The following is a 25,888-nucleotide window of genomic DNA, read 5'->3' on the forward strand; positions in this document are numbered from 1 at the left end:
TGATATTAGGTATGATATTAGATCCTAACAGCTACTAGTGGTGTACAAAGTTCTCTGAGATGAGTAATTGTTCATGTCTCTTGTTCAGATCTACCATCTTCTCATACCTTTTCCCCTGGCACCAGCACCGTATGGCCCATGCTGGTCATAACCCCCGTATCCCATCTGTTCCTGGCCACCAGCTTGTCCGGAGAATCCTTGACCTGTAGCCTGACCTCCATACCCTGTTTGAGGCACCTGGGGTGTACCAGCACCGGGCTGGCCGCCTCCTATCATCGCCTGGGCATGTTGCATGAAGGTCATTGGATCCATTGAAGACGGGTCCATGCCTTGGGCCATCATGCCTGCAAACACGGCCTGCATCATGTCAGGGGATAGTTCCGGCATACCTGGAGGCATTCCAGGCATGGAATTCTGTGGACCTGGCCCAGCGCCTCCCTGAGGGGGGCCAGGAGTACCCCGACCTCCACCTGCTCCCCCACCTCCACCTCCGCCAGCGACTGCTCCGGGCATTAAACCCGGGAGGGATGGGGTTGGCCCACCAGGCACCGGCATTCCTGGCAGCCCTCCGCTGAGGAATGCCTGCATATCCTCCATCTGTGTCTTTTGGTCATTGATGTCTTTTCTCAGACTCTGCTGTTTTAGACAATAGCTTGCCCATGTAAATTCGTCAAACCCATAATTGAAATAATCATTAATATCCGAACCAGGCCTCCGCCAAGGCTTATCATCTTCCGTAGGGAAATCTGCATCTAAATCTGTAGAAAGGATCGGCTTATTGGTAGAGGGATGAATAGGGTTGGCTGATACGTCGACCGAAGATGTGTGGTGAGCTGGATATGAGGAGCCTGGTTTCAGAGGCGCTGTAGGTTTTGCTGAGGCAGCGGGAGTCACAGTTGGTGTCCCAGGTTTCTGAACGGGATATGTTGGAACAGCTTTTGGTGTTGCACTGGCGGAGTCTGCTGTAGATTTTGATGGCTCGCTGCGGTATGGGGTATGGCGCGGATATTGTCTACAGGAAGTCAGCCCTATGGATCCTCGAGAATAACTTGTGCGTCTTTTAGTCGGATCTTACGTGACAAGCTCAGCAGCTACCTCTGGCGGCACTTCCGTGATAATCTTAAAATCATCCTAAATATTTTGCTGCAGTTAGCAAATTGAGCAAGTACCAAAGAGGGGAACCGGTGCGCATACTTCATCTTCCTCTTCTTCTTCTTCCTCTTCGTAATCATCCCCTTCCGCCATGCCTACGTCTCCCTTTTGTTGTTCGGAATCCTGAGTCGGAGAGACTTGCTTTGTGCCTGACGATACTGCATTCGTCGGGTCATAGAGATCATCGTCATCTTCCTCCATTGCTAGACTCACAGCCAAACAGTAGTTTATGGCCAGGTCAATGTATCGTATCCTCTTCTAGCTTCGAATCCTGAGAGCCGTTTGCTTAAAGAGGATGCAGCAGCTTTCCCTTAGGCAGCCTTCCAAGACCAAGCGTTCGTCCAGGGATGTGAAATCTAGCTTCACAAAAGCACAATAACGTCTCTTTCTTCTTGTATAATATCAAAAATGTGATTGTCTTCGACCTAATCCGCAGTTCACTGATCGAGATTAAGAATGGCTTGTAGTTTCATCAATCGCAAAAGCAACAAGAAAAGCCGGTGCTTGTCAGGTCACGTGTCTATATCTAGTTGATTGTTCAAGGTTCAGAAAGAAGACAAAAGCATCATAAATTTGTCGTAACGAACCGATCAATCAAATATCAGCGAGAAGTGAAAGCTGTTTCTGCTTCCCCGAGAGTCCAAGATGTCTGCGCCGTCTGAGCCGCCAAGCAGGACTTCTACTCCTCGGTCGTTTACGAACCAGTCGGCCACCGCGGAGGATCTGTTCAAATCTCAAACTGTTGGCTTAGTGAAGCTCTCGGACTTTCGAAAGCGAAGGGCAGAGGCGCTGGAACAAAAAGAACGAGAAGCGCATGATAAGTCATTGGGCAGATTTACTCCTGGAGCGTCCAGAAGTGGCACGCCGTCTACAGGAGAGAAGGCAGACGGGTAAGTGATAGCCATTTTTCTCGGAGTTAATTCACAGGAATAAGCTTGCTGATTGTAGAAGTGCAGTGAACAAAGTGATGAGCCATTGAGGAAGAAGAAAAAGAAAGCCCGGACTCTGGCAAAGAGCAAACTCTCGTTTGGCAATGATGATGACGAAGACGCTGAGAATACAGACAATACATCCCGCGATGCAACTGAGAGCAGATCTCGGTCTGGCACGCCTCACGGATCAAGCCCGAAACCAGCTCGACGATTAGCCCCAAACCCGCACTTAGCGCTTCCCCGGCCTAAACTGGTTACAAAATCTGCTCTGGATGCGGAATCAAAGGCCAGAGATGCTCTTCGACGGGAATTCCTAGCTATCCAAGAAGTTGTCAAGGCGACTGAGATTGTGATACCATTTATTTTCTATGATGGGACGAATATACCGGCAGGCCAGGTGACTGTGAAGAAAGGCGACCCAGTGTGGTTGTTTCTTGACCGTTGTCGAAAAGTTGGCGCAAAGCTAGGGCTTGCGGGCGCTGGAGGAGCCGCGAGAGGGCGAAAGGACCATCGTAGGGAATGGGCTAGGGTTGGAGTCGATGATCTAATGTTGGTTAGAGGAGGAATAATAGTTCCTCATGTAAGCTCCTCCATTCGTTAAACGGCTCAATCTTCATTGGTTTCATGCTAATGGCTATCTAGCACTATGAATTTTATTACTTTATCGCAAACAGGATACCAAATTTTTCTGGCAACGGTGGGCTGCTCTTTGACTATTCTGATACTGCACCACCAGCGGTTTCGGATGATAGCAGTAGCTCCACACCTGCTCTCGAAGGGAGAGACACAGATCCCACTCTTACCAAAGTTGTAGACCGACGATGGTTCGAACGGAATAAACATATCTTTCCTGCGAGTTTATGGCGAGAATATGAACCGGGACCCGAATTTGAGGAGAAGATGCGCGGAGTCCGGCGGGACAACCAGGGAAATGCATTCTTCTTCTAAAAACGTCTGGTATTTCTCTCCTTTGCTGTTCACACTGTTTTGTTCCTGGTGCAAAGAAAATGGAGTTTGGAGAGGCGAAAGGGATGTACAGTCTATGAATATGGGCCCCCTTTTTCTATTATTATTATACCCGTTCCAGGCTACAATTGTTGAAATGTGGCAATTTACCATCCAGTCTTTCTATATACACAAGAGTATTGACTGAACACTTATATAAAATGGCCTGAGGTGTTTTTAATGGAGAAAAGAAAGTACGTGAGGGTTGAATTTGAAGCTTCCTAATCGGGCAATATGTGATATCCGCATCGCATTTGTTTACATTTTTTTCCTTTTAAGCTTCGTCTTCCTTTTCTTCCTCCATCTGTTGCAATTTATTAAGCGTCTAGGGCTTCATTCTCTGCTGTTTGCTCTCTACAATGGCTCAGGTTTTGGATTTCTGTTTACGCTGTAACAACCTGAGTTGCCGGACAGCGTTGACGGAGAAGGCTGTAGTTACCACTTGCTCGTCAGTATACCTCATTACTATACGCAGCAATAAGTTTCTCACGCTTGTAATAGCCACATCTTTTGCCTTCGCTGCGCCAGCCAGGCAGGACTATCTCAATCGAAAAGCGCAGCTCGACAGTGTCCAGCCTGCCAGTCAGAGCTTCCAAACCCAGATGATGTTGCGTCAACTCTCCTCACCCCGACAGAAGATTATAAAACTAGCGTTTTGAGCGGACTGGATCCGACTACGATTGTAGAATGTGCTGGCAGAGCTCTGTCGTTCTGGGCCTACCAGACAACACAGGAAATGTACCGTTATAAAATTACGTCGTTTAACTTGCATAACAATTGAAATGGCTGTCTAATCCGACCTAGCTTCTACCAGGACCACCTAAGTAAGACACTAAGAGATAAATGCAGCACTATGGGCAAACAGATGGATCAGATGGCGCATGACGCAAATTCCGCAATAGAGACACTCCAACGACGTATATCAGGTATGAATATGGTATTCTTTTGTATGAGGATATGGTTCTCAATCTAACTCCAACCATCTATTAAGAACTTGAAATCGGCCAGGAGCAACTTCAGAAAAAAAACCAGGAGCTGGTTGGCGTATATCGAGATAAATGCAAAAAGCATGCGCAAATGACCAATCTATATAACTTATTGAAAAATCGCGCCATAAGATCGCAGATCCAAACTGCAGTTTCAGATACCGTCGCTCAGGCCCTCAATTCGTATGGGGCGTCGGAGAATAATGCAACCGCTGGACTGGACTCGCAAAGGCCTACTACAAGCCTTACAGCTTCTCAAATGAGTAATTTCAACCAATATACCGGGCCGTGCAACGATCATAAGCCTAAAACCCAACGACAACACAAAGTTGCCTTCCATTCCCGGGACTCAGCTATGATGCCCCCTCCTACTGTGCTACCTGCACCACGAGCTTGTAAGTATATGGTTCTCGAGTAATTCTATAAAATTATTGTGCCTCATATCACTGGAACCTAGCAAACGCTGTTCACCCTACACCTCGACATCGTACCAGGTTACCGCCAATAAACAAAACTAGTAGCCATTCGCCCCATAACCATCATCCGTCTAGCTATTCATTCACGTCTCCTAGGGGCACAATTCGCAGCCCCCAATACCGGTCCATGCTAAACGACCAAGTGAATCAAGTAACTGGTGGAAGTCATAGTAGTTACGGATTAGGGGCAGGTATGAAAATAGGTCGCTCTGCAGATACTACATTTGTCCATAATATGCTATAACCCGCCATTGTGCTTCGCTTGATATTAGCATTCATTCTGACCTGGACTCCCAACCTTGGCCCGCCCTTTATCTGGCTAATGGCACCACCTATTTCTATGATTCACCTGTCACCCGTGACATTATCTTCATGTACGGCTAGGATGGCGATATATTGATAGCTTTGCCGTTATGTATTTAAATGTACATTTTAAATAATGTTTGACACAAATCATAAGCCGCACAGATCCGTAGATGGATGTTTTGGCAAAGCCGTTAATTATGTGGGTAGATGAATTTGGATCTTGCAAATAAGGCTCAGGATGCAATCGTTCGTTCTCTACAAGAGAACATATATCTCAATGGTCTTTAATCTACGGAGTAACAATGTTAAGATTTGCAATGTTGCGCCCTCCATTTTATGCCAGGTAATCACGTGTGGCAAAACCCAGCGGCCCGTGTCGCGCCAACTTTAAAAGAGCCTCAAGTACCACGAACTAATAATCTCAATGACAGAATAGGGTACGGCGAGCCATTGCCTGGCGATAAATATATATCATTGTACCCTTTTATATAATATTTCCAGAAATTTACAATTGACTATGCGTATAGTCTGCTGCAGCCTAGCTCCTTCATGTTTGTCGTTTTAGGCTGTGAAAAGCATGCCCGGTCATCGAATTACTCTCCCTCATATCGGCTCATAAAATGGCCAGGAAAGCACCGAAAGGCAAGCACATCATAGAATTATGAGGCAGGCGAGGCGTTATAAAGATGCGATATGAATATATTGATATTTTGGTAAGATATATTGCCGGATATACCTTAGAATAATAACCTAGGGAACCCATAATCGAACGAAGCCTGTGACCTCTTGGCGGCATGTCACACAGCTACTGAAGTTGTTCATGGCAAGGCTAATCCTACAGTCTTCACATATGCAAAGGCAACGGCAGGGCCATGTTATTATTGACCTTGGGGAAGCCTGGCAAATAACGCATTGTGGTCCATCTGGCCCAAGGCCTGAAGCCCCAGTAGCCCATGATTGTGGATTCTCGGAGGCCTGAGAATTGGGATAATCACAGTTAGCGCCCAACCTTCGTTTGAGAATCAAGTTTTCCAGGATCTCGGATTCCTCTTCCAGGGTAGGACGGTTTGGCTTTATCTCGGTCGACCGATATACATTCGACGATGTCAAGACCCTCGCACGCTCTGCATCCAATTGTTGTTGGAACCGGCGCCGTGTCATTATTTTGCCTTCGTTCGAGGCTAGAATATGTGCAGATAGGATGCGTGCTTCGTTCCTAGTCTCTTCATCTTTCGGGTTGAGAAGGCGAGCTAGGGACACCAAATCAATCTTCTCCTCTGGTTCCCTTAACGAACCAGGAAACGGGTTACTTTGAGTTGGTGTCCGGCGGCCATCAGAGTCACATGACTCCCATTCGCTGTTCTCAGCGGTTGATGTCGATATCACGCTTGTTGTATCCCAGTCTTGTGGTGGAGGGGAGTAATCCTCGGTCATATCTTGATTTCCCCAGGAGCCGCCGACCTTCCACCAGTTATAAAGCTTGTTGTCTAGCTGTTCCTCTTGCGATTCACCCCACACTTCATTACTTACCATCTCTCTTTTCCTCATTTCTTTCTCCACGTCGAAGTCATCGGTTTCTGGGAGTTCCAAAACACCTTCATCTGTCAGGATCCAAAAATCCAGCGGTGGTCGGTATTCCGTTTCGTTTCCACTGCTTGTCTGTTGGAACATGCCTGCAAGATGTACTAGCCACCGAGGTTTAAGAGGGAGTTTGAAGTGGTCTAAAAGTTTCACCAATCCAAAGGCCCACCAGCCCACCAGCACAAAGAAAATTGCCTTGAGAAATGCAAAGCCGTGATAACACCTGGTTGGCCCTCGAAATGCTCCAACGCTTCCCAGTCCAGCTTGTTTCTTCATTGCGCGCGTGTTAGACTGCGTCCGTTCGACCTTTCTTTCCCGACCATAACCACTCTCCCACTGTCTTGGGTGGCTCGGCATCTCGAAGTCAAAGTTTCCGTCAAGTTGAGGGTCATCACCCTGCTGGAAGGCGTCCCGACTACTTCGTTCTCTTCGAGCAGTAAACTCTGCGAGTCTGACTTCTTCTAGCCATGTCATTTTGCGTACTATCACGCTCTTCCCTTCATTTAAAAAGACAGCCTCGCTCGCGGCAGACAAGGAAGCATATCCTATCCTAACAAGGGTAGCATAAAAGTCATCATGCATATTTAAGCGAGTATTCTGGATTTGAGACGATCCTTGCATGTTTCCGTGAGCAAGGGAAAGACGTTCCCGGAATGAGGCTGGAGTAGGAAGGCTGGGTGGAAGTGAGTAGGCGGTCAAAAGAAGTGCGATGCCGTATATTGCTAAGCAGGTTAGGATGCCTAGTAACATGAGGAAATGCGGCACAAACCCTACGATACAAACTGCAGGGAAATTCAAAAGCCCGGCTTCGTTCCCGTCGAGGTATGACTTGAAAAAACTCCAGACCATAAATCCCATAAAGGATAGGCCCCAGACAGTCGTATTGACGAGCCTATAATGGCTCTGCTTTCCGAAAACATCTAAAATATTTGTTGTTAGGCTATTGCAGCACGCTAATAGCGCAATCACTAGAAGCTCAGGCGTGACATTGAGCCTTTCCAGAACGCGGTCTTTTGAAAAAAAAGGGATGGTCGAAGCGGATTCCCCCGCCGCAGCACCTTCAACTGATACTCCGGCGGTGGACTTGGCGAGGCCAAAGAATTCCAGCCCGACTGATCGGACAATCTGGATCTCTGCTTCAGCAAATGCAAGGGAAAGCTCAAAGACGGACATGCCACCCTCTGTGGCAAGAGGCCTTCCCTGAAGTGCTGCAGATAATGTGTCGACAAAATGACCAAAGCATAATCGAAGAAATGCCGGCCAGAGGAGAGTAAAAGAACCGTAGGGGGGCCCGGATCCTGTAGCTAATGATGCAGCACTGCATGATGACTGTTCTTCCTCCCACTGTAGTAAATACGAGCTTAAGTTATGTAAGAATCCTCCTTCTCCAGCATAGTCTAACTTCGACTGCTTCCCTGGCTGGCCGTATCGAAAAGTAGAGTAACCCGGAGATGTTTGGCAACGAATCGCACGAAGCAGCTTGAGAATTTGTGTGGCGAAAAGGATGATCGGGATTATACGTAAGATAAGCGTTCTATGCCACTTCAAGGTAACTTGCCGACGAGTAGAGGCATAAACCGTGACGCGGTTCAAAACCAATGCCTGTCCAATATAAATTAGTAAGAAAGGGGCACATCGGTGTAAGGTTCAAGCATTAGAAGCAGATCAAATCAGAAATTCAACCTACATACCACTATAAAGCATGCTAATGACCACCTTGTAGTCATATAGTTGAAAAATCCTCCAAATTTCCTCAATGCGGGCATGAAGTCTCCCATGCTAAATCCAGAGGCTGTCCCGGCTGAGCCAGTAGAACTGGCAGCCGCATCACCGAGTTGCGCCCCGCCCGTATCAGCAGCCGTCATTGCAGCAATAACGGCCGCTGCAGTTGCTGCATCATCTCCACTAGTATTTCCAGGGCCTATACCAAAAACTCTAGCTGTGCTGTCCAGCAATGATGATAGGGCAGAATCTAACCCAATGAAGCGAACCAGTTGGCGTGGCAGAGTAATTATGAAGACTTCGGCTTGATAGACGACACGGAAGGGGAACAAGAGAACGTCTCGAGGCCCAGAAGGGAGGAAAGCGTACCACTTATCGACAGCGTTAGTGGTAATATTCATGGCAACGCTTGTAGGGAGCGCGGTTTCGTCGGCAGCCATGGTAATTTGACACCTTATTTCAGTTAATCTGCTTATGAAAGCGAAAAGAAAGGAATCCTGGTAAGAAAAGACATGGACTCATATCTCTCGCTATAGCTAGGTTAAGAAGCCAGCTAACTTCTGAGGGAGGGTAGGTCAGAGATTTAATAATGCTACTATTGCATTATCACGAAGGAATAACATAAAAACAAGGTCAGAAGCAGCAGCGACCTCCACCAGAGCTATGGCTATAAGTTCGTCGGCCCTTCAACCGTGTAAATGCAGTCGTATGTGAAGTAGAGTATAGAAAAGAAGAGAGATTTACATGAAGCTGTTGGTCTTTGCTATATCAATACCAGTTTAGTCCCTGAAGGAGTGTGGCCGTTTTTGGCCAGCTAACGGAACAACATAAGCCCGGAACAAGCCTTCAGCCGCATCACGAGGGTCGTCCCCATCATCTATATGTTAAATATAATGGCAGTTGATAGTACCGAGGTAAGCCACAACACTTCCATATCTCTATTCACCAACATATAGCCCAAAGCCAGGTAGTCTAGATGTTTGAAATTAAGCGTTGGAGTGAGGCGGACCCCAAGTCCTCTTCAAACTCTTTACGATAGATCGTAGGCTGTCGATTCAAGGAGAGCAAAAGAGGTATCATCGTATGTCTGTACTAGCAAGAAGGAACTAGATCCAAATAAATATACAGATACATGCAAAACCGCTAAGAGTCATAAAGGAAGAGGCAGATTCCCATGGCGTCAAGAACAATGCAAAAAGTGTATAAATGAAATATGCAAGGAAGGGTATGAGGGAAGTATATACAGGTATAAGTTTGACTCTAGAGAGTATAAAAACAGACAAAAAAGGGGGGATGGTGCCGTTAAGTCTACCTTGGAGTGTGGTTGATTCATTGCTCCCAACTGAATTTCCTTGTGAGGTTTTGGTTCGGCTCAATTTGAGGCTGAGGGTTCTCAGGGGCGCTGGATTCTGTACCCGTAGCTGGTGGTTCCAACGTCCGGTTGAAAGTTAGTAGTGAAGGGGACGAATCAGGTCGTATCTGTGAAAGAGAGGTGGAGTTGGTGGATGTAGCGATGGGAGATGGGATGCCAAGACTGTTATTTAGTTCTGATGTGCCGAGGGTCGAACCTGGTCCCACCGGGCTGACTAGATACTGCTCCGATGGGTTGGAGGGCAGTTGCTGGTACTGCATTCCGGTTCTCAAAGGCGGATTTCCGTTTGCTTCAACGTCTATATCGTGAGATAATTTTTGCATGTCTCCGTACCCGCAGCTCGAGACCTCTGATGCCGGCAGCTCGGCGGGAGCGGCTGCCGGCAGTTCATAACGAACAGCCGCGTTGTCAGCCTCGACAGGGTGGTGCTTATCCGCGACTAACTCTGCTGGCATTGGGGGAGAACTTGGTCCGCGCCAGAATTTCCAAGGAAACGTGAACCGGGGTGCGCGTTCCTCTTTTTTGCTGAGCGCTAGCTCTTTGGACCTCTGTCTCTTGAAGAAGTACAGGGCAGTCAAGGAGACGATCATGACACCCATACAAACGCCAACAGTCACCCCAGCTATAGTACCGGTGGATATCCTTCGTTCTGTGTTTTCACTAGGTGAGCCCGGAAATGTACTATCTAGTGGAGGGGTGATGGCGACAAGATCCATGCTAATTCCGGAATCTGGGTTGAAGGTGGCCTGGGAGATAGAGAAATTGCGCCGTTCATAGTCGACTGTTAGGTATGCTTCTTGGAGAAAGACTCTTCCGATAGTAAGTTTCTTGGGGTCACTAGTTCGTCGAAGTGGAAAATAGCCAAGTCCGTCACTGGTTTGGTTTCGATCAAGGCCCGGATAAGGATAAGTAAGCTTGTGGTCAAACGCAGCAAATGGTAGAGTAATGTCCACAGATTTGGACGAGCCTGGGAGGTCAGAAACGGTAAAGGTGAAAGATACGTTTGAGCTAGCGATTGTGTCGTAGGTCGAGCCATTAGGCCCGTAAGTATAGAGGTCGAGGGTATCGTTATAGACCAGGCCAAGCTTGCCAGCGAAGGAATCACAAATTTGCTCCGGAAACCATAAAAATGGCGTAGACGAGTCGATTATAAAGGTGCCAACGGCGGAGAGGTCGATGGTAAGGTCGTCGTGTAGCAAATTTGCATTCGACGTCGAAGCAATCCCAATCTTGACTGACTTTATGGTAACAGCGGGCAGGTTGTCTGGTGATAGGAAGAAGGAGACATCATTAGCGGTAAATCGGCTTCTATCAAACCCCCCAAAGGTGAGAGAGGTCGGTACACCTTTCATCTCTGTTTATCCTCAAACATAAAGCATAAAGGTCAGTTAGAACAGGTCCCAACAGCATTGCACGGGGGGTTCATGCCATGGGGAACACGCACGATAAAAAGCGCCGGCTGTATACCCGTAGCTATGGCTAGGAACCACGCTCTGGTTTTGTACTAGGCTACTCAGGAGAGAGAGCTTGTTTTCATCTGTGAAATTGGTGTCCGTGATGCCGAGTCCTAGCGAACCAATCCACCATTTGACAGTCGTGACCATGCTGACAACCTGGTCCGCTATGGATGCATCGTTGTTTAAGCCGATGACATCGTAACCATAGTCGCCGTAACCTGCGTCACCAAGTTGGAGGTTACTCCCCAACTCGTAGAGGCCAACATGTGCCCAAGTGGTAGAAGCGTTTGCGAGAAACAGGCCACCGCGTTCTTTTCGACATCGCATTGCTGTATCACCGTGTTAGAATATCCTATTCGCAATTCCTACCTTCCAATCCCCGGCAAAGTCGATAGGGTAACGTACTGGCATCACACCCACCACGCCCGATTACCCAGGTCTCCGATGAACCTGTGTTCGGTATTACCTGTAACCACTGCGATGGCGTTCCGACCCGAATGGATAGTCTAGAAATCAACAGTCAGCCGGTGAATATACCGTTTTAATGGAACGGCTGTCTCTGGAGCGAGAACATACGAGCTCCACGAGCCATCATATCCAATCCTATATGAAGACTATCAGATATGCTACACAGAGAGGACCAGAGCCCGACGTTTACCAGTTTGAACTCGGAGTAACACTCAATGGCGCAGAAGAAGAGATGGCGGCAGCAGCAAGTTCACAGTCCGACAATATGAAGATAATCAGAGCCAGCCCAGGATTCCACCAAGGAATATGGCGGCCGAACGAGACAGGACTCATGCGCATGGTCGGCGCACTTGAACCAGGCCGGACATGAGGAGAGGTCGAGGTTGTGCCCTAGGGGAAATGCATAACTTGAAGGATATGAGACAGCAGCCTGCTAGACCATGACCGCATCGTGATTTTGCTGGGAAGGAAGAAGATAATCAAACCTGGTGGAATGGGAGGAAGAGGGCAAAAAAAAGAAAGAAACGGTTTTCCTGTCGACCAAAGCTCGGCGGTCGTGGGTCCTTACAATCCTTTCCTACTGCCTCCCTTCCGCTTCTTCCTCTCGGGTGGTGACAAGGGCATGGGTTTGGATAAGCCATTCTCCTCAAGAGACTAGTTAGAAACCGTCGTCTAGGGGCCATAAAAAACCTTGAACCTGGTACGAACGGTGATGGATGTATATATAAAAATACGCTTTGAAGATCGTTTTAATATAGCGCAGGCCAGATAGCATCTGTGCATCTTTTTGCAAGCCATACGTAGTTGAATGGGGCCTTTGAGTCAACGACACTTTGATCCTCATCCAGCAAAACCGCCTCAAAGTATTAAGACTCCGTAATTATCGTTATTTTCCATTGTCAATTGGCCCAAGTCAGCCTCCACCTGGCGCGATTGTGTGGTGGCGTCGCCAGCGTTGTTTCAAGTTCATAGTCAAGACAAGAAATACGTGAAATCGGTTCTCGCCAGGATTGCTTATGAAGACGTTGCAAAATTAATCTGCAGAGCGTTGTCAGTGACTGCTTTTCTTCCTTGGAGAGAACTGGTTCATAACGTGCGTGGGAAAGGGAGGGCGAGCTGCATAACCGGCGTCAGGGGTTCCCCAGAAAGTACCTATAACTTGTACATATACCGAAGAAGTAAAGCCAGCGACTGTAGCCGGATCTCACCACCATATGTGTCCCATCGGGTAGGAGTATAGAGCCGGCATGAGTGGAAGGGAAGTCGGACAATCCATGTCTAGTCATCCGCATCAGCATCAGCATCAGCATCAGCACCAGTATCAGCATCAGCACCAGTATCAGCATCAGCACCTCTCCCTCTCTTGTCTGAGTGGCAAGGAAGTTCCGCCAGGGAATAACCCGTATTACATACGGGTGCTCCGTATAGAACATGTCATCGGGCCGACCCAGTGTCGATGCCGATGATCGAGTCGCCTGCAGTTATCTGCTCCTCCCCGTTAGCTATACAGCACTCCGGGCTCGCAAGCCATAGTCACGTAGAACGCTATTCCGTGTATAGGATGGTTGGCTCAAGCAAGCCAGTTCCGGTCTCCAAGACGAACAAAGTGAACATGACATATCTCGCCGTTCCGTCTTGTATACGTACCCGCCATTCGCTTAGAGACGATCAGGGGAGAACCATGCCATGCTCCGTGAGGGGACCGTCGCCCAATTGGAGGGAGCAAGCCGTAAGCTGGACATTCCTTTGGAGAGAGGGACCTGAGATGGTCGAAGAAGCAACCATCTATCTTGTACCGACACTGCCCCTTGAAACAAAAAGGAACACCGGGCAGACTCTCTCCCCCTTCTTCTGGCCCTCAGCCTTAGGGCCTCCTTGCTGGTCCCGTATTGTCCCCCTCCCCTTGCCCTACTATGTATGGCCGATATAATCGTGGGATTCGATCTGTTCAACGGCATATCCAAAAATACCAGGGCCTGGTCTGCCCTCTTCAGCCTCTCTCGGCCGTCATCGCCGACACTGACCTTGTCTCTTCTCCCTGTTCAACTTGTCACTTGTCTTTTCTTTTTGCTGTCTTGTCGTTGACTGGCGTCGCTTTCTTTTTAATAGTCTCAATCAATTTGTGGCGTAGCCATTCTTTTATTTTTCGTTCCAGGCCTCTTATTTTTTTTTTTTTTTGGACTCTTGTGCTGCGTATACATCTAGTTATTTCATTTCGGCTCTAAAAACGCGCAGGCTCGCAGGCTGTCCGTCTCTTCTTCTTTCTTGCTATTGCGCGGTTTTGACGGCGATGCTCTCATAGAAGACCTTCTGTTGTCCGGGATTAAGAGAGAAAGAATGAAGGAGATACTACTTCTGGCCTTGATGGGCTCCTCCACGGCCGTTGGATACCCTTGGCACTACCATGACGGTATCTTTCCCCCTTATTATCAAGTGTGCGCATCCCCAAGGCTTGAGGTTGACAGCTGATGGTTGCAGGTAGAATCGTCGTGCGTGAGATAGTGTCGGATATATTTGGCTCTGCTTCAACCTCTCCTCTTCCTCCTCCGCCCTACAACACCAACATCAACACCTCACGTACGACAACAGCAGACCCTCTGAGCCCGTCATCATGGCTCCCGGACCTTGGTTCGTGTCACTGTCCCATCACCTATGTGCCAATGCTACCGGTAGAGTGTACCGGGGAGCTGTTCTATGCCACAAGACCCCCAGAGATCGTGTATACCACCATCACGGAAGTACATACCATGAAGCCCGTTGGCACCGCGCCCATGGGGCCTCCTACTCTCATCACGCCTCCTCCACCTTGTTCGACCTTCAGCTGCCCGCCCAGCCGCTGTAAGATGGGCCTTGTCCCTTCCCTGGCTCCCCTAATATCGACCGTTAGTGTCACCAAGAAGACCACCATCCTAGGCATCCCTTCCCCCGAGCCACCGCCCTCCTTTAAGGAGACCGGTTCAGACAGCGCGGCTGGCCAGAACGTTCCCCCGACGGATTCGCCAACCAGCGGTTCGGGTAGTTCTCAGCCGTCTGGTAAGTCCCAGCAGTCGGAAGGGAGCTCTCCGGACAACTCTCACGGCGGTCTTCACGGCGGTACTACCACTCCTATTACTCAAGCTGGCCAGGGAACTAGCCAGGCAGCCTCCGAGAGCAGCTCCCAAAGCGGTCGGGAAGGCAGTCAAGGAGGTTCCCAGGGCGGCCCCCAGTCAACTAACTCTTCTGGAGGCCCCCAGTCGTCTGGTAGTTCTATGGTAGATCCAGGACCTATAACCTCGGGGTCGGACCCTTCCCATCCAATCCCCACCCGGACCATGTTCGACCTGGGTGGCGTCCCCATCACCATACAAGAGACTGGCTCCATCACTCTTGGAAACGGCCCGTCACGCACCACCATCACCAGCAATACTATGCCTACCACCTTCGCTGTGGACGGCCACACATTTACCGTAAACCCATCAGAGGTGATCTATCTTGATACCACCTTCCGCCTAGGTGCAGATCCTACCATTTCTCCGCCGCTGATATCAGGGACCCCGAACCCAACCGACGGGGGAGATGACGAGGGTATCCGAACTGACAGTGCGGGCAACACCATCTCCCCGAGACCAACAGTCTCCCAAGGCGGCTCCTCATCCAGCCATAGTCTTGCTGTACGGACAACTGGTGATATAAACTTTACACTTATCATTGGTATAATTATAGCGGTTATTTTTGGCAGGCTTGTGGGATTATTGTAACGACCATTTATTTTATATATACCCTTCCCCATTTCTAGATTCGCAGATATTCTCTCTCTTTTTTCGATCTAATGACAATTAGCGATGTATTATAATCATGTCATATGTATATGGGAGGGAATTTACCCGTTCCGTTCATTCAATTTGTTTGATCTATGTTGGTATTGACATGAGCCTTCTACATACATAGATGCTTATCAACTTCATGTGTCTTGGCTGTTATACTGCAACCACGAAGATAAACCCTCATATACGTGTATATTAATGATCTAACGGCTACAACTACAAGTAACATCCTTGTCAAAGCCTGAACATTTCTCCCCGCGATCTTACTCCGTCAAGTATGAAGGTGTTGTCAAGGGGTACATATTGCCTGGTGAGCACTTTGAGAGCTTCCTGGGCGACGCAGCCTCCCGCCATGGCGGAAATATTATGAAGCTCGCCAGCTCCCGCTCGTTGTACTTCCGAGACCGCTGACTCAATCCGGGTCTTGATATCAGCGTCACTTTCATATACGCCACCTTCACCCAGTCCAAGGCCAGCAAGGAGTTTGGAAAGCGCAGTTGTCCAATTATTGGGGTTTTCAAGGTACGACTGCCCATCTGTTGTCGATAAATAGCCCTTTTCTTGAAATTCCGTTACCAGGCTATCGAGGGTGCTGAGAGCGATAAATATGGGAACAAGTGAGTCAGGATTTGAAAGGCTACTTTTAATTGTATCGAGTGTCCGTGTCGACTCCTCACTTTTATCTGTCAGAGGTAAAATCGGGATATCACGGCCCCTGATCACTTTGATGTGAGCGGCATTCTTGCAGAAAGTTTCAACCTCCTTATCGGATACAGCTGCACCCGCTAGGTCGGTTCGCAGTTTGCTCTCCAAATTCCGAACAGTGGCTAAGACCTCAGCAGCATCTTTTCGAGCCTTTGACTTGTAAATGTTTTGTAGCCAGATATAATCCGCAGACTGAGCCTTCATATCTGGTAGTGAACCGGACAAGGGTAAAACGGCATGCGTCTCATAAAACTCTTTGACCGCCGATGCGATTATCCAGAAGCTAGACGAGCTACTTGTTAACTGTGAGCACTCTTCCATCTCAAAAACACTGCGCAAATCACTGCTTAGAGAGTAAGGGCCAATGCTCTTTAAAACAGCTGCCACAGCCTCATCGAAGTTTTCCTCGCCTCCTTCAGAGTTATTAGTGCGGGACATAGATTTAACCATGTCCCTAAATTCAGACTTTTCGCGATAATTCTGGGGCCACTGTCCGTCATGGCTGGCCTTCCACTTCTCTAGAAAGTGTAGCAAAAGTATTAAATATGGTACATGTCCATGCTGGTGATCGTCCATGCTGTCCAAATTCTCCGCCTTTCTAGCCGCCGCTGCGAGCTCTGGCCACGGGTCCGTTAGACGAAGGTCTTCGGTGGAGCTGGTATCTGGATGTGTCTCGACTACGGGGAAAACGGACGGAAGTTGGAGTGAAAATGATGCATAGAACCCTACTGAGTGTGTATAAATGAGGGGAATATCAAGACGCCTTGTAGCTTGTGATATAATTTGAAGTGTGGACTGCTTCATAGGCCCAGAGACGATGACAAGCTGGTGCCGGGGAAGAAAGCTTTCATCCTCAAGGACATCTAAAAGTGGCTAAAAATAAACCCTTCTCAGCGTTTGGTCGTCCAGGGTCATCATCAGCTTTGCATATGTTTAAATGGAGGTACAGTACCAGTGAGTAAGACGCCCCGTCAACATCCTCATTCAATTCCCGGAGGTATTTGCACGTCTCCTCTGCCCTAGATTTACCCAGACTGTCTTCAGTCAAGAAGAAATTTACCCCTAGATCCGGTTCAGAGACAGTTGCAGGATCAACAATCGTGAATCCGCCTATTCCGGGCAGGACGAGGTTCTTCAGGGTTTCGACGCCCACAACACCAGCCAGCCCAGAGCCGTCGCTATCTACCGGGCCATCGGAATTTATAAGAAGCACTCGAGAGGACTCTAGAGCTTGCTGGCCGCTGGCTGCCCATAGTCGAAGCTGGCGATCGTACTTCCTCTCCTTCGCGGTAGGTTCGGCGTGAGTTGTCATCTTCGTATGGTTATCTTTCCAGAGTTCCACACGGGCCGAGATGGCGGCTTCAAGGCCCGAATTGCTCTATCCTGTCGTCCTTCAGGCTATTCGTTTAGAGATATAAACCGTTTCTTCCCCAGCCTTCTTCATCTTCTTCTTCTTTTGCCCCGCCGTAAACAAATCCCAGCTTATATAATCAGAGAAATTATCACGTGATTTTAAGCCGAGGGAGTTTTTTGGTTTATCGATAAAGCGAGATCTTTTTTTGATTTCCTCAAAACGGCTTCAACGTCTTTCGTTGGATGGAAGATATTGAAAGATCACAATTCGTCTCACTCGCTGTGTATACTAAGAGGATTGGGTGGCAGTTAGACTCCGCGTGGTCAACTACTTTTAACACATACACTACGCTGCAACTAGTTTACAGCCCAGTCGAGAATAAAAGACCCCTCACCCAAAAAAATTACATATAGATTTGAGACCGCCAGATCTATGAAATCAATATCAGCATCGAGGAACCTTCTGTGAGTATATAGATGCGCCTTATTACGGGCCATATTGCCCTGTGATTGAAGGCATTCTCCTCTTTCTTAAACAACACTTCCAAAAGAGAATATCCAATACTGAAGTCAGTTCCAAGTTCACTCAGACCTATTCTGATACTCCGACCCGACCCAAGAAGTATTTTAAGACAGTTGAACTGCTTTGATTCTGTCATTAGAGCTGCTTGAGATAGGCGGAGAACCCTTCCATCTTTCCGAGAACGCCCTGTTTCTCCACAAAGTTCCCTACTTCCTCACACTAACAATTGCTTACCAGAACAAAGATTTCAAAGTCATCTTCCCCCCTGTGGACGCATTCTATAAACTGGACAAACCTTTACCTACCAGAAAGCCGCCAGCTATCTTTCTACGCCTTGACTAGAAAGGTATATACTCAACCGTCTTGCCCTCAACCTCGCTTCTTATCCACGAATCTACCTACGTACAATATGGCAGATATAGAAGCTGCGAAACGAGCTGCCGCTACTGAGGCAGTGAAGAACCATTACCCAAAAGACGCAAAATTCATAGGCATTGGCAGCGGAACTACCATCGTCTACGTTGTCGAAGCTATAAAAGAACTAGGCATTGACACCTCGGCCACAAGCTTTGTGCCCACCGGATATCAGTCAAACCAACTAATTGTCGATGCCGGGTTAACAGCCATTGCTTTTGACGCTCTGCCAGAGGGGACGGTGCTGGATGCTGCGTTTGATGGTGCTGACGAGGTTGACGACGACTTGAACTGTATAAAGGGTGGAGGAGCCTGCTTATTCCAGGAGAAGCTGGTTGCTCTACAGGCCAAGGAGTTCATCTGCGTCGCTGGTATGTATAATTCTATACAAATAATAAAAATAAAGGGCCCTTCCATTGACTGGTATTATTTGCTCGATAGATTGGCGCAAAAACCAAAGCCGTCTGCTCACCTCCTGGCCATCCATTCCGATTGAGGTCGCACCCCTCGCTGCCCGTCGAGTAATAGATGAATTAAAACTACTGGGGAGTCCGAACCCTCTCCTTCGGCAAAATCCCCGCGAGAAATCAGGCCCAGTGAAGACGGACCAGTCTTTCTTTATCGTTGATGCACCGTTCCCTAAACTACTCTTGCCGTCTGATATTGCAGCTGGACAGAAGGCAGAAGGTGGCGCTTGGGAGGTAGAAAAATTGGCCAATGCTATCAATGCCATCACTGGTGTATTAGAAGTAGGTCTGTTCTGTGGGCCTACCGGCCCTCAGGCTCAGGCCAGCAGAAGAGTAGGAGGACAGAAGCCCGTTGCAGCCTACTTTGGATATACGGACGGGACGGTTGTTTCGAAGAGGGCAAAGTAGAACCTTTCATTGCTTTAGCATGCTCATGTCCTTTTTCTTTTTTCCTTCTTTTGGCCTAGGTAGGGGAAAGCATTAGGCAAGTAATTTCAGTGCCTTATTACATTGGTATATAGTCTGTGGTAATATAGAGAATTGGTGCTACTTAGTCCCTTTCCCCTTTGCCTCCGTCTCGCCCAGTTCTCTAATCATGACCTTGACTGTGCCTTCAGGGACGTTGTCCTTCTCGTCCTCGAATCCAGGGCTGATACCAACCAAAAGATATTTCCCGTTAGAGCTAAATGCCAACGCAGCCACGCTAGAAGGGTATTTGGGATACTGTCGTATCCTCCTCTTTGCGATGCCATCCCAAAATGCAACAACTCCGTCACCACCTCCGGAAGCAAAAGTGCCGAATATAGGATGAAATGCAAGGGCGTTGACAGGGTAGACAACGTCCACGCCGTCCACGTTCTGTCGATGGCATTTAAATGCATACTTTCGGTCTTGAGATGCTTCGGAGGGGTCGAACCATTCCACTGCTACGCGTCCTTCTATACTCGATGATGCGTAGCCAGCGTCATCGGGCATGCAGGCTACCGCCCGGGTCATAAACTTGAGACTACTCTCCCGACGCTGCCATGGCTCTAGCTCAAGTGTGTGAGCTGGAGGCTGGCTACCGGACTGTTCTAAAAACATAGCTAGTGATTTGAGGTCGTAGATGTGCAGCGTTCTCGAGGCCATGGCGACGACGAGTTTGGTGGGTGTGATGGACAGAGAGAATGGCTTCGATGGTAAAGGGATCGTGGCAGGCGCGACGCTCCCATCGGCTTTATGTATATGTAGGCTCACATCCCACGATGCAGAGACGATCAAACCGTGCTCTTTACTGTATACCACGGACTTTACGCCTTGGCTGTGGGAGCTTAACACCGTCTGAGTAGAAGTTCGTACATCGATCCTGTAAAGGAAGTGCCACAGAGCGTGTTGTCAGCGCATGTTCATCAACGTGAGACGCCAATACTGACTTTCTAACATCCCAATCCAGTCCGCCGGTGTATAGTTCATCCTCATTCTGACCGAAACAGACATCTAGCACCGGTGCGCGATGTTCAAACTTTTGTATGAGTTTCCCCTCGCCAATTGTGCCATTCTCGTCTCTAAGATCATACAGGTATACATTCTTGTCCCATGATGATACCACAAAGCGTGTCGAGTCTGGCTCTGGAGAGAATTGAACTGCTGATATCACATCCGAGGGCGGATTCTCAACCGCAAAATGGTCTATCGATGGATGGTTAGCACGAGATACTACCGTCAAGTCAAGCGGATAAAAAGAAATAATACACACTAGAAGCCATCTATTAAAATCACGTAGTGTCCTTATATCTAGTTAACGGGGAAACCTGGACTTCTCAAAGCTGCTTCAACTTTTCAAATATCTAGTTCGCTATAGTTATCAAACATGGTTTTTGAACTTCTTTCTGCCGCCCCTCACCGCCTTCTTCCATTTTTCTCTCTCTTTTTGCGACTTCAAAGGTTTGGTAGCAAGAATAAATAAATACATGAACAGAAGTTGCATTAAAAAAACCAATCTCTGCATTAAACGGGCGTCATGCCGTTCGCGCAGCTGGTGATCGGCCCTCCTGGGTCCGGGAAATCAACATACTGCAATGGAATGCAGCAGTTCATGTCTGCCATTGGCAGGAAATGCTCTATTGTCAATCTTGATCCAGCTAACGACCAGACTTCATACACGCCAGCAGTAGACGTGCGAGAGCTCGTCACGCTAGAAGAGATCATGAAGGAAGATACTCTTGGTCCCAACGGGGCTGTTTTGTATGCGCTAGAGGAGCTTGAGGAGAACTTCGACTGGCTCGAAGAAGGGCTACAGAACCTCGGAGGTACGTTAGTATTTTTATATACAAGCTACATCTCGACCCTCTAACGATATATTTGATATTTGGTAGATGACTATGTCCTGTTCGATTGCCCCGGCCAAGTGGAAATATTTACGCATCACGGCTCACTCCGCAACATGTTCTTCAAGATTCAAAAGCTTGGGTATAGAGTGTGCAGTGCCCTAGAATTTGAATGGCTTTGGCAACCCTTTTCAGCTTGCATAAGTAATAATCCATTTTGCTAACTCTTGTCCTGTCCATAGCTAGTTGTTGTACACCTGGTTGACTCTTACAACCTCACTCTCCCATCCATGTACATCTCCGCTCTGCTGTTATCACTCCGGGCGATGCTTCAGATGGACCTCCCCCATCTCAACGTTCTCACCAAGATTGATAACCTCAGCAAATACCCCCCCCTTCCGTTTAATCTGGACTTCTACACCGAAGTCCACGACCTCTCCCACCTTATACCGCATCTGAACGAGGAGGCGCCGTGGCTGGCGAATTCCAAGTTCGATGCACTAAATTCCGCCATCGTTGAGTTGGTGCAGGATTTCAGCCTGGTAGGATTCGAGACCTTGGCAGTCGAGGATAAGAAGAGCATGATGAGCTTACTTCATGCGATTGATCGCGCGGGCGGATATGCATTCGGATCCGCAGAAGGAGCTAACGATACAGTCTGGCAAGTCGCAGTTAGAGAAGGCATGGGAGTGATGGATGTAAAGGATGTACAGGAGAGATGGCTAGATGCGAAGGATGAGTGGGATGAGAAAGAGAGGCAGGACTGGGAGGCTGAGGCCAAGGCTAGGGAGGAAGCAGCGTCGAGGGACGACGTCGGCATGGACATAGATGACTTGATGTCGAATATTCCGCCCAACAACGGCATAAAGGTTGTAAGGAAAAACAAATAATGATGAACGATATAACGATAACATGGAGGGTATTATCATGCGGGGAAATATAGACGGAGATAGCCAGGATACACACCATTTGTAAACTCACCCGAGTCAAGCATGGCTCAATCAGCGTCGCTGTCGTCTTCACTCTCACTCTCTATCCCGTTGTCTAGCGCAGCAGGGCCATCAGTAAACATGCCCTCTAGTGCAGCCTTGCCCCCGTTCTCCCATTCCTTCGTTAACCTGACGACTTCGGCGCGAGCCCTCCGGATAGCTTCTAGCTCTGCCTTCTTCATCGTACCGGAGACTCGCACCACACGGAAGACACACCCTTGCCGCTGGCCATCAGCGGAAGCCCGATACGCTGGCGGCAGGCTTGACGAATAAGTCAGGGCCGACCAGACCAGACGGTAACTCGCACGAGGGCATCGTATTATAGCTGTTGACGTCGCAGGCGATAGATATTTCACTATTCAGTCGGTTAGCACACGCACGAACGTGTATATATATGTTTGTATAATATGCACTCGGTAGCTACGAAGGGTACAGACCACTGACCGCACCGGCGCCAGCACCTCCCAGCTTGCCCATCCCCCAGTCACCAAACATCTCAGCTACGCTTTCTCTGACCATCCTAGCGAGGGCCTGCGGCGTGAGTGCATCCGCCGTCGGGCGATGGACCTGTAGGTGGAAGTCGTTTTCATTTCCGTGCTTCTGCTCCGAACCTGTCTGGGTCGGGTAGAGAATGTTGACAAGCAGATAACGATGTTTAAGACGGACCATGCTCGAAGATCGATGGGTATATAATCAATTGTCGCTGTCCTGGTGTTGGTTATTTACTGGCGATGTTGATGTCGATGTCGATGATTTTTTATCTTGGGAAGTTTTGGTGGTTGTAACATTAGTTTTCATGCTGGGATAATAACAAATAAATAATACACTACCCAAGCTACGGAAAGACATACATAGTAGAGAAAAAAAGAGGAAGATATAGAAAAGAACTGCCATAGAAGGCGCAACAGATCCACCAATAGACAGCTGATGGCCTTGAACTGCCCGTCCCTTTCTATGTTGTATAGCGAAAGATCTCTGGCATCTACGGCCGCATCCAACGATACAGGCAGATGGCCCACTACATGCTGCGTTATTAAGAAGAGGGAGGGGGGAAAAGAACAGAAAAAGAATATTAATTATCATGGACTATTTTTCGTGCTGCAATATCTACCCTCCAACTCTCACCATCTATCGTTTTGATATCATGTTTATTGTTCGTCTCAAAGTGACCAAGGTTAGATGCTAACCTCGACTCGTCCCTCTGCCGAAGAGCCCTTGGACAAGGTAGGCAGGAGATAGGTAATGTCATCCCATGGATGTCTGTAGAGGCCGGTACGCAGACGCTTCTGGTCCAAGAAATGGGCAATGAGACCGATACTTCTGCCGAGGACAAAGAGGCCGTTGAGCACGCCCATGGAGAGGTAGTCTTCGGCCTCTTCGGGGGTGAAGGCGCCGCAGTTGCGGATGAGGTCTACGAAGCAGACGGCGATGCAGCCGTCGACGTTGAGGATGAGGTTATCCTTCTTGGAGGTGGTGACAGTCTCGACGGCGATGGCGTAGTCGAGCAGTTTGTGCGAAGGGAAGTTCTTGAGCACGTATTCCTTGACCAGCTCGACACGGAGATCCGGGTTCGAGCGAGACTTGATACGATGGCCGATGCCAGGGACTAGCAGGGATCACTCGTTAGGATTCTCGGGACTTGTGGGCTGGACAAGGGAAGGTTGAGAGGTAAGGATATATAAGGTTAGCACTTACTGAGCTTGTTTTCCTTGCGCATGGTGTCGACAAAGTCTCGTGGGGAGAGGCCCCTGTCAAAGGCACGAGTGAACTCCTCTGCCGCACCGTCGAGGGCACCACCAAAGCGGGAGCCGATGGTCAAGAGACCGGAAACAAGGGCGGAGATGAGGTCCTTGCCGGCACGGGTGGTGATGATGGTGTTCATGGCACCCGAAACGGCGGGACCGTGGTCAGCCGTGAGCATGAGGACCATCTCGAGGAACTTGGAGGCGTAGGCGGGGAGACGGCGACGGAACCAGAGCAGGGACATGACACCACCGATGCCAATGTCCTCCTTGAAGACGTCAGAGATGGGCATGCCGGCGTAGAGCAGCTCCTGGCCGCGGTCGTCGGAGATGGTGGAGATGAAAGCAGCAGGCTTTCGGATGAGACCGAGCTCCTGGGCCCAGGAGTAGTCGAGGGGGATCTTGGGCACGACGGGCTCTGGCTGGGGTTTGATGGTGCCCTGCTTGACGAGCTTCTGGTAGACGTCCGCCAGGACGTCGGGCAGGTCCTCGAAGGTGTCTGGGACGTGGATCCCGGCAGCACGCATGGACTTGTTCTTGGTCACGGCGGTTTCGAGGTCAGAGTTGGCGGAGGCACCCGCGTGGCCGAACTGGACCTCGGTCTTGAACATGCTGGCACAGGTACCGATAGCCCAGGCAACGACGGGCTTGGTGATGGTGCCGTTCTTGACGGCCTCGATAACGCGGTACTCCTCCACACCGCCGACCTCGCCGAGGAGCAGGAGGATCTTGCACTCCGGGTTGGCCTGGTAGCGGAGGAGATGGTCCAAAAAGGTGGTTCCGGGGTACCTGTCACCACCGATAGCGACACCCTCGCAGACACCGTCCGTGGTCTGGCAGACGATGTTGTTGAGCTCGTTGGACATGCCGCCGGACTTGGAGACGTAGCCGACGGAGCCCTTGCGGTAGAGCTTGGAGGCGACGATGTTGTCCATCATGCCTCCAGTGTTGCCAATCTTGAACGCACCGGGCTTGATGCCTCCAACTGTGGCCGGGCCGATGATGGTCACGCCCTTTTCCTTTGCCCTCACCATGATTTCTCTGGCCCTCTACACTTCATCAGCAACCCACACGTACGTAATGGCAGAATATAAAACTCACCCTCTCGGGAACACCCTCGGCGATGATGGCAATGGTCTTGATCTGGGGGAACTCCATGAGCTCCATGGTGGAGGAGTAGACCGATCTGGAGGAGGCAAAGTTGACGACGGTGTCGACGTCTGCGTGTTTGGCCATGGCCTTGTCGGTGTCCTGATAGACGGGCAGCAGCGTCTCGCTCGTTCCCCAGTACCTAGCTCAAGTCAGCCTCCCCTCTATCCAAGCATTGTATATCCAGAGAGCATGGTCCACCCATTGTATATATACATATAAGAGGGTAAGAGGGTATGGGGTAGACGCACATCTTGCTGACGAACTGGCCGCCAAAGGTGTAGATGATGGCTGCCACGGAGGGGGTCGACCGCTTGCAGATGAAGTCAAAGTCGAGCATCCCCTGGACGGCCCTGGGCTGCATTCCACTGTCCGGGTCAGCATCTCCATATCTCTGCCTCTGTATATACGGCAAGAGGGGGGAAACGACATACTAGACGAAGCATCTGGTCTTGTTGTGGAAGAGGTTGTGTTCGAGGGGAGTGAGCGGGCGGGAGGCTGCGGTGAAGCGGCGGATGTTGTCGTTGGCGGAGAGGTTTCCGCTGGAGTCTGCGGCGCCCATCTTGCAATATTATCTATGGCTGTCGATGTATTCGTGGTAAGGCGTAGTAGAGACGTAGCGAAGACGTAGCTATCGTGGTTGTGTGGGTGGTGAAGCTGCGAGATGGAAGAGTCGACGAGCTCCTTTTTCTTTGGGCGAGAAAGGAGGAGGAAGAGAGGAAAAGCGAAGAAGACGGAGGATAAGAAGAGTCCGTCGGCTGGAGGAAGTCTTTCGTTCGTCTTCTCGATATTTAATCTATTCTTCTTCTTCTTTTTGCCCTTTTTTTAAAACGGAAAATATACGAAGCGGACGAGGCTGGCTCAACAAGAGGTTTTTTTGGTGGGAAGTGCAAGCTTGGTCAAGAGGTACTTGCTTTACGCGCAAAGCACAGGTGAGAGACGAGGTACCTCCGCCCCAACGGCCCACACACAGCTCTCAG

The 25,888-nt window shown here is 49.2% G+C and overlaps 12 protein-coding genes across 12 annotated transcripts; 5 read left to right on the plus strand and 7 right to left on the minus strand.

The window, feature by feature from the left end:
* Positions 1-17: 17 nt before the first annotated feature.
* On the minus strand, positions 18-1,353 carry MCYG_02873 (pre-mRNA polyadenylation factor fip1; the record flags this gene model as incomplete). Its single annotated transcript, XM_002847321.1, has 5 exons — positions 18-34; positions 108-344; positions 390-1,012; positions 1,076-1,131; positions 1,195-1,353. The coding sequence occupies 5 exons, from the start codon at positions 1,351-1,353 to the stop codon at positions 18-20; spliced, it is 1,092 nt and encodes a 363-aa protein (XP_002847367.1).
* Positions 1,354-1,797: 444 nt separating this feature from the next.
* On the plus strand, positions 1,798-3,032 carry MCYG_02874 (FAM50A; the record flags this gene model as incomplete). The annotated part of the gene is made up of 3 exons (XM_002847322.1): positions 1,798-2,042; positions 2,109-2,664; positions 2,727-3,032. 3 exons carry the CDS (start codon positions 1,798-1,800, stop codon positions 3,030-3,032), a joined length of 1,107 nt encoding a protein of 368 aa, XP_002847368.1.
* A 416-nt stretch (positions 3,033-3,448) lies between these two features.
* Positions 3,449-4,685, plus strand: MCYG_02875 (conserved hypothetical protein; the record flags this gene model as incomplete). Its single annotated transcript, XM_002847323.1, has 5 exons — positions 3,449-3,537; positions 3,591-3,845; positions 3,894-4,015; positions 4,081-4,470; positions 4,648-4,685. The coding sequence occupies 5 exons, from the start codon at positions 3,449-3,451 to the stop codon at positions 4,683-4,685; spliced, it is 894 nt and encodes a 297-aa protein (XP_002847369.1).
* Positions 4,686-5,607: 922 nt separating this feature from the next.
* Positions 5,608-8,600, minus strand: MCYG_02876 (conserved hypothetical protein; the record flags this gene model as incomplete). Its single annotated transcript, XM_002847324.1, has 2 exons — positions 5,608-8,040; positions 8,130-8,600. The coding sequence occupies 2 exons, from the start codon at positions 8,598-8,600 to the stop codon at positions 5,608-5,610; spliced, it is 2,904 nt and encodes a 967-aa protein (XP_002847370.1).
* An 889-nt stretch (positions 8,601-9,489) lies between these two features.
* Positions 9,490-11,796, minus strand: MCYG_02877 (conserved hypothetical protein; the record flags this gene model as incomplete). Its single annotated transcript, XM_002847325.1, has 5 exons — positions 9,490-10,886; positions 10,977-11,318; positions 11,395-11,495; positions 11,527-11,592; positions 11,648-11,796. 5 exons carry the CDS (start codon positions 11,794-11,796, stop codon positions 9,490-9,492), a joined length of 2,055 nt encoding a protein of 684 aa, XP_002847371.1.
* A 1,998-nt stretch (positions 11,797-13,794) lies between these two features.
* MCYG_02878 (uncharacterized protein) lies at positions 13,795-15,194 on the plus strand (the record flags this gene model as incomplete). Its single annotated transcript, XM_002847326.1, has 2 exons — positions 13,795-13,867; positions 13,936-15,194. The coding sequence occupies 2 exons, from the start codon at positions 13,795-13,797 to the stop codon at positions 15,192-15,194; spliced, it is 1,332 nt and encodes a 443-aa protein (XP_002847372.1).
* Positions 15,195-15,494: 300 nt separating this feature from the next.
* Positions 15,495-17,277, minus strand: MCYG_02879 (NEDD8-activating enzyme E1 regulatory subunit; the record flags this gene model as incomplete). The annotated part of the gene is made up of 2 exons (XM_002847327.1): positions 15,495-16,838; positions 16,918-17,277. The coding sequence occupies 2 exons, from the start codon at positions 17,275-17,277 to the stop codon at positions 15,495-15,497; spliced, it is 1,704 nt and encodes a 567-aa protein (XP_002847373.1).
* Positions 17,278-18,250: 973 nt separating this feature from the next.
* Positions 18,251-19,130, plus strand: MCYG_02880 (ribose 5-phosphate isomerase A; the record flags this gene model as incomplete). Its single annotated transcript, XM_002847328.1, has 2 exons — positions 18,251-18,626; positions 18,697-19,130. The coding sequence occupies 2 exons, from the start codon at positions 18,251-18,253 to the stop codon at positions 19,128-19,130; spliced, it is 810 nt and encodes a 269-aa protein (XP_002847374.1).
* A 138-nt stretch (positions 19,131-19,268) lies between these two features.
* On the minus strand, positions 19,269-20,467 carry MCYG_02881 (mitotic checkpoint protein BUB3; the record flags this gene model as incomplete). Its single annotated transcript, XM_002847329.1, has 3 exons — positions 19,269-20,067; positions 20,135-20,390; positions 20,458-20,467. The coding sequence occupies 3 exons, from the start codon at positions 20,465-20,467 to the stop codon at positions 19,269-19,271; spliced, it is 1,065 nt and encodes a 354-aa protein (XP_002847375.1).
* A 254-nt stretch (positions 20,468-20,721) lies between these two features.
* MCYG_02882 (Atpbd1b protein) lies at positions 20,722-21,918 on the plus strand (the record flags this gene model as incomplete). The annotated part of the gene is made up of 3 exons (XM_002847330.1): positions 20,722-21,010; positions 21,077-21,177; positions 21,271-21,918. The coding sequence occupies 3 exons, from the start codon at positions 20,722-20,724 to the stop codon at positions 21,916-21,918; spliced, it is 1,038 nt and encodes a 345-aa protein (XP_002847376.1).
* Positions 21,919-22,025: 107 nt separating this feature from the next.
* Positions 22,026-22,686, minus strand: MCYG_02883 (Rpp14 family protein; the record flags this gene model as incomplete). The annotated part of the gene is made up of 2 exons (XM_002847331.1): positions 22,026-22,372; positions 22,455-22,686. The coding sequence occupies 2 exons, from the start codon at positions 22,684-22,686 to the stop codon at positions 22,026-22,028; spliced, it is 579 nt and encodes a 192-aa protein (XP_002847377.1).
* A 506-nt stretch (positions 22,687-23,192) lies between these two features.
* On the minus strand, positions 23,193-25,470 carry MCYG_02884 (ATP-citrate synthase subunit 1; the record flags this gene model as incomplete). The annotated part of the gene is made up of 5 exons (XM_002847332.1): positions 23,193-23,623; positions 23,713-24,808; positions 24,861-25,050; positions 25,160-25,276; positions 25,343-25,470. The coding sequence occupies 5 exons, from the start codon at positions 25,468-25,470 to the stop codon at positions 23,193-23,195; spliced, it is 1,962 nt and encodes a 653-aa protein (XP_002847378.1).
* Positions 25,471-25,888: the final 418 nt, after the last annotated feature.

The sequence above is a fragment of the Microsporum canis genome, genomic scaffold, assembly GCF_000151145.1.
Source record: "Microsporum canis CBS 113480 supercont1.3 genomic scaffold, whole genome shotgun sequence".
NCBI classification, from domain to species: Eukaryota; Fungi; Ascomycota; class Eurotiomycetes; order Onygenales; family Arthrodermataceae; genus Microsporum; species Microsporum canis.